General features: G+C 40.7%; 1 protein-coding gene across 5 annotated transcripts; it reads left to right on the forward strand.

The window, feature by feature from the left end:
* The first annotated feature begins 2,324 nt into the window (after nt 1-2,324).
* On the forward strand, nt 2,325-7,232 carry zc3h14 (zinc finger CCCH-type containing 14). Of its 5 annotated transcripts, none has more exons than XM_083899193.1 (17): nt 2,325-2,416; nt 2,750-2,792; nt 2,877-2,991; nt 3,124-3,164; nt 3,665-3,833; nt 3,915-4,221; nt 4,323-4,483; nt 4,713-4,813; nt 4,916-5,074; nt 5,300-5,377; nt 5,494-5,659; nt 5,797-6,002; nt 6,087-6,225; nt 6,334-6,473; nt 6,596-6,678; nt 6,790-6,896; nt 7,026-7,232. In XM_083899193.1, the coding sequence occupies exons 1-17, from the start codon at nt 2,381-2,383 to the stop codon at nt 7,027-7,029; spliced, it is 2,055 nt and encodes a 684-aa protein (XP_083755319.1). In that variant the 5' UTR covers nt 2,325-2,380; the 3' UTR covers nt 7,030-7,232. The 5 variants fall into 5 exon arrangements, with proteins under 5 accessions (XP_083755319.1, XP_083755321.1, XP_083755322.1 ...); XM_083899195.1 differs by having other exon boundaries at nt 6,599-6,678; XM_083899196.1 differs by having other exon boundaries at nt 4,326-4,483.
* The last annotated feature ends 3,453 nt before the right edge of the window (nt 7,233-10,685 follow it).

Here is a 10,685-nt window from a genome sequence, read left to right on the forward strand (position 1 = left end):
AGCGGAGCTCCGCGAGACAACAATTCCAGGAATTTAGCGCATTTTGACGTCCCAATGAGCGCAGAAGTCAACATCACGTGTTTTATCTCCTATACATACTTTTTCGTGTGCTGCTTAATGTCAAACTACGCTAAAAATAAAGTGTACTGTACTATTGAGACACAGCAATGCATAGATACATATAGATGGGTCTCATTACAACATTAAAACATTATATTGAGCACCCCTGGTGGTGGAAAAACTCCAATATGTATTCTTGTTTGTTTGTTAATTCATGGAACATGAGTGGAACATTCTCCAAAATAACAACTTTTTATATTTTCTATTTCTGTTTCCTGTTTTATTTTGAAGCTTCTCCTTGTGTGTGCATTGTTGAGTTTTGCTTCCTGTCCTGTCTTTCCTTTTGATTGTCCACTCTGTGCCATTTCTGTCTGGCCTGTTGCTCTGGTTTTCATGTGTTCCTGGGTTCAGCTCCATGTTTTGAACTATATTTTATTACTATAAATACTATATTTTTGCCTTTTTGTTATTTAACGACTCTCTTTGTTCAATTGTGCAACAATCCACTGTTTCCGCACGAACTGTGGGCGAATGAGTCACGATGGATAGAATACACCTGTGTCCTAGAGCTTTCTAATCAACAGTCTGCGCCCTGTTTATTCAGTGTGTACACACACACACAGAGTCACGGAAAAACAACTATTTACACTTCATTAAAAATTAGCTGTATGTGACGGCGCTGTGCAGGAGCTGTTTGCCTATACGCTGATAGATGTCACAGCTCCATTGTTAACAAGGGTCAACACAGAAATCCCATCCCTCTGTTGATCCAATTAAGCATGATAGAGGTGTACAAGTATGACACAGAGCACATTACTGTCCTGAGATGAATTTAGTTCTGCAGTGGGACTTTGTCTGAGACACTCAATGCTGTCTTTTATTTCCCAAATACAAACAGACTGAAGAGGATGTCCTCATCAGACCCACAGCCTAATCCACTCCTCCTTACCCAGGAAGATAAAAGGAAAATATAAATTGCAATGTGTATTTCAGATGACGAAACATTCATCTTTTGTACACAATTTCCCAAATGTCCTATTAATTAGGTAGAATAAAGACATGTTGGGGTATGGTAATGCTGATAATCTCGCTACAAATGTTCAATAATGAGAATATATGGATCCACACACAGGATAATGATGTCAGAAAAAGTGAGTTGATGTTTCCCCGAGCATCAAACAACCAGTCAACACAGATGGTGTGAGCGAAGCAGACAGAGAAACAGTGCAGACAGTAGCGTCTGAGAGATTTAGACGCTTGTCTAGACACAGACTAAGATCCTTCCCGTCATTGTTGGTTGGCAATGAAGGGGCTGCAAAACAGGAAATAATATCTGAGGAAAAAGACATAGTACATGAATATGAAAGTCAACGACGTTCACTCTGAAAGTCAGCATTTTTTTCTTATTATTATTTCGAAATTGTATTTTAATTGCAACACTGACAAATAAACATGGATGTGCAGACTCATGTAGTTATTCTGATGTGTAACTTGCCTGCAGCACATGAATGTTTTTACGTAATCAACTGAAAAAGAGGAAAATAAGATTCTGCATTTATGAGTTTGATGAGACAACAACTTAAATTATTGAGATATACAGTATGTTTTTCTTACTTTTTAGTCGTTTTTCAATCAGTTTTAATGTTTTTGAAATACCATCGTGGTGAAAAATGGCTGTAATTCTAATGGTCTGTTGCGCCATCTTGTGGATACAGAAATAAAGTAGTTATTTTTTCTTTTTTTTTAATGTTTGCCTATTATTTCTTGCCTCAACAAATGTCTCAGGTCACAATGTTGTTAATCTTTGTGATAACAAATGATATTTAACTCCTTTATTGAAATGCTTATATTTTGCATTGCATAGATGGGATGTCTGCATTAGTTATTGGTGGCTTAATTCTAACATTTCATAGAGTCTTATAATTAATTAAAAATGCTGGATCACTAGCTATAAAGTTTAAAATAATCACGCATTAAAATCAAAGGCAGCAGCAGAGACAATCATGACTGAATGTAAAGACAGACGTCTTTGAAAAAGCGAATGTCCTAGTTATATTTTCATTTCTTCATGTTCCACATACAATGTGCTTTTCACAAGTGTTTATTAAAAGTAATTAAACTGATTAACAGAGGCGGCTTTAATGAAAGTGTTAATGGACGGGGTTCCGCAAACTTGTTATCACTGTGGGTTTTGAGTTTGACTCTCTTCGGCCACCTTCGTCAGTCACAGCATTTACGTCACTCATCTCCCTTGCTAGCAGCGGAGCTGGAAAAAATAGTCACAGATTTAAGCCTTAGTTGCTTGATTTAAACGACGAAGATGGAAATTGGGACCGAAATCAGCAAGAAAATAAGAGTGAGTACCTCGGTGGGTTGAAGATTAGAGGTTTGGCTCAGACTCGCATCGCCTGGTAAACATATGTAGAGCAACATAAAGGCTGGTGGCTAACATTAGCTTGTTAGCTTAGCCTCAGAGTTTAACGGACAGAAAACGAGATTTTATCGTCAAGGTCGAGCAAGGATTTAAAACCATACTTGTTAAGTTAACCAGCAGGTAGTTTAACATTTGTATTCGTGGGTTTTTATTTATTTGGTAAAGAAAACGCCAGGTAACATTTGTAATAGCTCCTGAATATGTTGTAGACATGCTATACCTGTAAAGTTGCTCGTAACTCTTCTTGTTTTTCAGGCTGCTATCAAGGGGAAGCTTCAAGAACTCGGTGCATATATCGGTAAGTGATTCAACCGCGGGTGTTATTCTTGCAGACGTCAGTTTAGTTTTTACATATAGTAAGATTTTTCTTTTTACGATTTAGATGAAGAGCTGCCTGACTACATTATGGTGATGGTGGCAAACAAGAAAACCTCTCAACAGATGGCCGACGATCTCTCCCTTTTCCTCGGGAATAATACTAGCAAGTTTACAACCTGGTACAATCTTAATAATTTTATATCCTGCTTATTAAGACCATGCATCTGGAGAAATACTTGTGTATATATATATATATATATATATATATATATATATAAATGTGCCTTAATATGTGTTTAATGTTTTTTTAGGCTTCAAGGAGTTTTGGAGAAGTTACGAACTGTTGCAGTAGGTAAGTCTGGTGGATACATGATTTTCTATATTGTATGTCGAGCTAAAGACAAACCTTTCTATTATATGAGTGCACATAACCTTGCATATTTAGGTCATTTCCATAATAAGAACAGGGATATATCACATATTTAACTAGAAAAGCACTCGGAGAGCGCAGACCTCCGCCAAGGCAGCCCACTGCCTACAAAATACACCCTGCCGGCGTACCTGGATCAGACGGCGAGTGTTGTAACCAGCAATGCCTTCTACGGATCACGTCCATTGCGGACATTTCCTGAAAATTTCATCCAAATCCGTCTGTGACTTTTCGAGATATGTTGCTAAGAAACAGACAAGACAAATAAACTGCAGCAAAAGCATAACCTCCTTGGCGGAGATAATAAAAAATAAATAATTTATCACACATAGAATGAAGAATTGCAGAAACAAAATACATATAAGTTGCACTGTGTAATATTATTGTGTAATTCCGGTTCTTCGATTCTCGTTTTGTTTTAGAGCCCACATCCCTCAAACATCAGTCCGACAGCAGTACTGTGGCTGGAAAGAGCCGGACATCTGTAAGTGAAGATGGCAACACCGAGGAGCTGAAGGTGTTGACAGTGTCCAGCTCGCACTCCGATAGGACTGAAACACGGGTGTCAAGTTCGGCCCATGAAAGCAGCAGGTGCATACAGTTTAAGTGTCTGAATTGAAGCTAAGTTGTGTTTGTTAGCATCCTCAACATTAACGTGCATTTGTTTGTCAGCAGGAGGGGAATGATGGAGAAGAGTTCTTCTCGACTTTCCTCCACGGTTAAACCCCTCATGGAGCCGCTCCCCTCAGAGGCCGTTATCGACATCAAACCAGAAATGGATGACGACTTCATCGCTGAGGACCCTGTAGAAATCCGCACCAATCACGGGCGATCGCGTAGTACAGCTAGTAGACCCACAGCTGAGATCTACAGACCTGGTCAGAGCAAACCTATGTCCGCAAGCTCTGCATATGTGTGTCGGCCCACTGAGGGATCCTCTCACAGCAGCAGGCAGCAGGAGAGCAGAAGCAGCAGTAAGGTATGATTGCCCTCTTTACAAATTACAGTGATGACGGATTTAGTTAAGTTATTGTTGACATACATGTCAAGACAAATATTCATAGTAATATTGTAATACAGCAGGAGGAGATGTCACGGAAGCGCAAAGCACCCGCGAGTTCAGTTGTACGAGTGAACAGAGCAGCAGATGATGACAGCGATGATTTGGAAGAGGAGGATTCACACAGTGGGGGAAGGGGCTTGTCCAGCAGAGTGTCCCTGCCGTCTAAACCAGAACGCAAGTATGATATTTTTGGACATTTTAGGCATTGTTTTTTAAAACAGACATTTCGTGTATTTGCATTCATTTGGAATCTACATGTAATAGTGATTTTGTTTTACAATACTGTGGCTGTTAAATGGGACATTTACATTAACTGTCAACTCAAATCACAGGTTTAATATCTTTCAGTTTCTGTGTTTAAGCTACAAAAAGAAACACTCTTCACACTCCTTGCTTTGTTATTTCAGACCTACCCTCCCACCAGCCAAGCAAGCCAACAGAAATCTAATACTGAAGGCCATTTCTGAAGCTCAGGACTCGATCATCAAAACTACATCCTACCCAATAAGTATGTTTTCCACTGCCATTAAATTTCTGTACTTCAGGCCATTCAGCTATGTTGCTGATTTAAAATAATAATAATCATTTCTCGCTGTTCTCCCCCACACAGTACCACAGAAGCAGACTGTTCCTGTGGCGCCTCGCACTCGCGTGGCCAGCAGCGAGGAGATGTCGGCAGCCATCCAGCTGGTGCAGGAGCACCTCCACACTCTGGTCCCCAAGGTGCAGACCTACAACTCTGAGGAGCTACCTCCTTCAAGAACAGAAGGTGTGTTAAAATAGAATTCCCTTCAGCATACAGTATTTGTACCGCTTTAATGTTTCCATAACATCAAATTCAACATTTCAGTGCTTTAATCAAATACAAGTTGCTTGACGTGCCACCTACATGCATGTATACAACTTAATAACATGAAAAGAACAGTTTAATACAAAGAAACAAAGTCCAGGTGTATTTATCTTTTAGGTGTTAAATGTTGCATTTTCCTTCCAGGTCCAGTGAGATCTTTAGCTTCACGCCTCCAGTTGGATTTAGTCGAGAGCAGTGATGGAAGAGAGCGACGTGATTATGGTGATTCTTTATTTTATTTCTTTTTTGGGATTTAATGAACATTTCTTCTCCCCAGTGTTTAATTAAAGTAAAATTTAACATGTAAAATGCAACATCTGCTTTTGTGTTCTACCTAGTACCTACACGTGTGGAGGTTGCTGCTGGCAGTGAAGAAAAGGGATTCGATACCCGCTCCTTCATAATGAGTCGACCACGACTGGAAGAATCTCAGACCAGAACTCAGCAGCCTCTTCCAGTCAAAGGGGAAGTTAATTCTGCTGTACCACGCACTGTCCAGGCCAGGTATATATACACACACGTCCAAAATAGAGTACTCCCAGAACTACTCCCAGTTCTGATTTATTCTTGGTGGAATTTTGCAACCTTTGAGAGTTATATTGCCATATTTTTTTGTCTTCTTGTTTTTCTCCACATACCAGCAAGGAGAGAGGTGACTCTGCCAGCCCAAAGTTTATAGTGACATTGGATGGAGTACCGAGCCCCCTGGGGAATCTTACAGACTGTGACATGGAGATGGATGACGTGCGGCCACCCAAAAAGGACTCTGTTACAACCGACCATGCGCACAGGGAGCCCAAAGTCAGCATCCTTCAGAGGCTACAGGGGGTGGTCATGCCATCAGACGGTGTGTGTTGTTCATCATGCTCCATTTTATAACAACAAAATACACGGTTAAATGTAGTAATAACTGTGTGTCCACCCGTTATAGATAATGTGATGGACATTGAGATGATGGATGACGACAACGTCCCGTTAAAGAAACAAAAGGTCACGGAGCGTTGCAGGTTCTGGCCGGTCTGTAAAAGTGGAGACGAGTGTTTGTACCATCATCCTACGACAAAGTGCAAGTGAGTAATCCAGTTCGTAAACTGAAGTAACACACTGTTTTTTTTCCTTCTCAACACTCACTTGAGCTCTTTATTCACGACTCTTTGTATATTCTTTCCCTCTTGAAGGACGTTTCCCAACTGCAGATTTGGGGATAAATGCCTTTTCATCCACCCGAATTGTAAATACGATGCCAGGTGTACAAAGCCAGACTGTCCCTTCACTCATGTCAGCCGCAGAAGCACGGTCGCTCCTCCACCCAAACCAGGTGCCTCTTTCTTTCAATCCCCAATATACAGCAGATTTTATCTTTATCTCAGCAGTAATCCGTAGTTTGTTCAAAGGTGTTGTATATTTTTGGCCTCTAACTGGAATTATCTGTGTTTACAGCAGTGCAGCTAGCTGAAACAGCTAGTGTGTGTCGCTTCTTCCCTGAGTGTAAGAAGATGGACTGTCCATTTTATCATCCCAAGGTGATGCTTCGATTGCATAATATTGTTTTAGTGTGTATATATTTTGGTGAAAGAGAAAGTGTTGTTTCTTTGTTTTTGTTTTTAAAGATGGCACTTTTTTCTTTCACACAGCCTTGTCGTTTTGCGGCGCTGTGTAAGCGAGTTGGCTGCACCTTCTACCACCCGACCACATCCGTGCCTCCGAGACACGCCCTGAAGTGGACAAAAACACAGAGCAGGTGAACAGACGGAGATAATGTTGTGTTAAACTTGGATAAATAACAAAATCCCAATTTAAGTGCATTAATTTTATAAAATTCATGTTGAAGTGCAGATGATATAACATTTTCTCTCTCTCTTTCTCTCAGCTAATTGTGCGGGGAGGTCTCGACAGACGTGCGACATTCGAGATGTCGCAAGCATTTTCTGGATCTGTGTCTGCAAATGTTCATTCTTTAATTAATTGTTGTTTTATTTTATTTTATTGTATTGTATTGTTTGAACTTGCAAGGAAAGTGTTTTGTAAGACGAACAGTCAGATTTTTGCTGATGATACAAAAAAAGAAAAAGAAAAGCCAAACAACATTAAAATGATCCACAACGAACTTTACTGTTATCTTATTCTTCTAATGGTCTTTAATTTTTATTATAATATTGACTTTTCCTTATGAAATGAAAACATCTATTATGTTTCTTCCTCATAATCTCGTTAAGTTTCCATTTAAAAAAAAAAAAATTCAAATGGGCCCTCAATGAAAAGCGACTTCACTGTACTAGCAGGAAAACCTGTTTTCAAATCAAATGCATTTGTTTTTATAAATATTCTGCCCAAGTGACTCCATTTGAGATGTTTTAGTATTTTCTAAATATAAGTATTGTATCTAAGTGTAGTAGCTGTTGTCCTCCGGGTGGAGGCGCTGTAGGAGCAGCAGAACTGCAGCTTTGTGTAGGTTTAGTTGAATAATAATGTAAAGCATGAGAGATGAATGTGAGTGATATAAAGACGTGATAATGATGTGTGTGTCTGTGTGTGCTGACAGTTGTGTAGTGATGTGTGTAAAAAGACTGTGTCTCGCTGTATTACTCAGGCTGTTCTCCAGTGTCTATTCACGGGCGCGATCCCACTACTGAGCGGCACGGGGGCTTTGACCTGCTCCGTTTCCGGCCTGGGTCGGTGCACCCCTCCTTAGACGACCTGGTGATCCCGGGCTCCCCCAGGAGAACCATATCGATACCGAACTTAGTGCGGACACCCACTCGACATAGTCCACTGAAGCTCAGAACTCCTGAGCTCAAACGATCCAACAGACTCAGCCTCCCGGTAACTTGGATTACAGGCGCGCGCCACCGCACCCGGCGACTACACCACTGTTTCACAGAGACTTTAAATCTTACCTGAACTCTTTCCTGGTGTGACGTCATGATAGAGTACTCTACGGCAGCATCTAGTGGCGGGAAACAAAACTGCAGCTCTCTCTTTCTCTCTCCCACACACACATCAATCAGTTATTCAACATTACACAACACAATCAATTCATCGACATTTTAATGTGAAATTATTCGCTTCTTGGATTATACAATAGTGATACTTATTTACTATTATATGAGTTACAATAGTGGCCTAATAGACTATGATAATAATGTAATGTAAATTTACCATGCTTTTGAAGAGATTTCTGATGTATTTGAATCACACACCTTGCTCAGGTGATGATGACGTCACCACAGTCAGGTTAAAATCTCTGTGAAACAGCGGCGTTGTCGCCGGGTGCGGTGGCGCGCGCCTGTAATCCAAGTTACCGGGAGGCTGAGTCTGTCGGATCGTTTGAGCTCAGGAGTTCTGAGCTTCAGTGGACTATGTCGAGTGGGTGTCCGCACTAAGTTCGGTATCGATATGGTTCTCCTGGGGGAGCCCGGGATCTCCAGGTCGTCTAAGGAGGGGTGCACCGACCCAGGCCGGAAACGGAGCAGGTCAAAGCCCCCGTGCCGCTCAGTAGTGGGATCGCGCCCGTGAATAGACACTGGAGAGCAGCCTGAGTAATACAGCGAGACACAGTCTTTTTACACACATCACTACACAACTGTCAACACACACAGACACACACATCATTATCACGTCTTTATATCACACTCCTTCATCTCTCATGCTTTACATTATTATTCAACTAAACCCACAAAAAGCAGCAACTCTGCTGCTCCTATAGCGCCTCCACCTGGAGGACAACAGTTACTACACCACTGTTTCTCAAACCTGGTCCTGGAGACACAACCTGCTCCAACACACCTGATTCAAATGAATGGTTAATTACCAGGCTTTTGCCAAATACCTCCAACAAGACTTGAGTGCACGTTTGAAAACAGATTTTTCTGCTAGTAACTAATAACTAGACTCTGATCAACTGTACAAAGAGAGCTAGCTAAATGTTCTGAATAAGAATGAAAAAGATGTGTTCAGCACATTAAGATCTAGTGTATTGGATATTGGACATTTTTACTGTACAGTTTTAGAGAAATTTCAAATGAAATGTCTCACATATGCACGTTTTATTGGGAAAATTATCAGCTTTGAGAGGCCATTAAAAAAACATTTCTCTAAAGCTACACAGTCAGAAATGTCTAATTAGCAGTATGCTAGTAGTCATAAATGTCCTAAACACAACCTAGTCAGTCTTGTGCAGAATGTATGGCAATATTAGTTTTTATGACATTTCAAATGTGATACTTTTCTGAGTAAAAAGTGAGAATATGGGACTTTTCATTTCAAATTTCAGAAACTGTACAGTAAAAATATCTGACTTGCTGTATGCTAGTAGCCATAAATGTCCTGAACACAACCTAGCGCCAGATAGCTCTCTTTATACAGTTGCTCAGAGTCCAGTTATTAGTTACTAGCAGAAAAATCTGTTTTCAAACGTGCACTCAAGTCTTGTTGGAGTTATTTGGCAAAAGCCTGGTAATTAACCATCCATTTGAATCAGGTGTGTTGGATCAGGTTCTGTCTCCAGGACCAGGATTGACAGTGGTGTAGTAGCTGTTGTCCTCCAGTTGGAGGCGCTATAGGAGCAGCAGAACTGCAGCTTTGTGTGGGTTTAGTTTAATAATAACGTAAAGCATGAGAGATGAAGGGGTGTGATATAAAGACGTGATAATGATGTGTGTGTCTGTGTGTGTTGACAGTTGTGTAGTGATGTGTGTAAAAAGACTGTGTCTCGCTGTATTACTCAGGCTGCTCTCCAGTGTCTATTCACGGGCGCGATCCCACTACTGAGCGGCACGGGGGCTTTGACCTGCTCCGTTTCCGGCCTGGGTCGGTGCACCCCTCCTTAGACAACCTGGTGATCCCGGGCTCCCCCAGGAGAACCATATCGATACCGAACTTAGTGCGGACACCCACTCGACATAGTCCACTGAAGCTCAGAACTCCTGAGCTCAAACGATCCGACAGACTCAGCCTCCCGGTAACTTGGATTACAGGCGCGCGCCACCGCACCCGGCGACAGCATCACTGATCACAACGACTTTAAATCTGACTGTGGTGACGTTATCATCACCTGAGCAAGGTGTGTGATTCAAATGCATATCTATAGCAACTTGAAAATCAAATGTATTTGTTTGTATGAATATTCCGCCAAAGTGACGGCATTTGAGAAGTAATGTGTTTAAGTATCTTCTAAGTATAATTATTTAATCCTCAATTTCTGCTAAAGTAACACATTTTCACCTAAATGTTACACACTGTTTGTGTTAACACAAGGACTATATTGACATAAAGTGTGTTGTATGTCGTTTTTGTCAAATTTTGGACCAAATAAAAATGTCTAAACATTTTGGACGACATAGTATATTATGTTGTTTATGTCAAATGTTCAGGACATATATGGCTACTAGCATACAGCAAGTCAGACATTTTTACTGTACAGTTTTTGAGAAATTTAAAATGAAAAGTCCCATATTCTCACTTTTTACTCAGAAAAGTATCACATTTGAAATGTCATAAAAACTAATATTGCCATACATTCTGCACAAGA

This window comes from Microchirus variegatus (assembly GCF_963457635.1).
Source record: "Microchirus variegatus genome assembly, chromosome: 12".
Lineage (NCBI taxonomy): Eukaryota > Metazoa > Chordata > Actinopteri > Pleuronectiformes > Soleidae > Microchirus > Microchirus variegatus.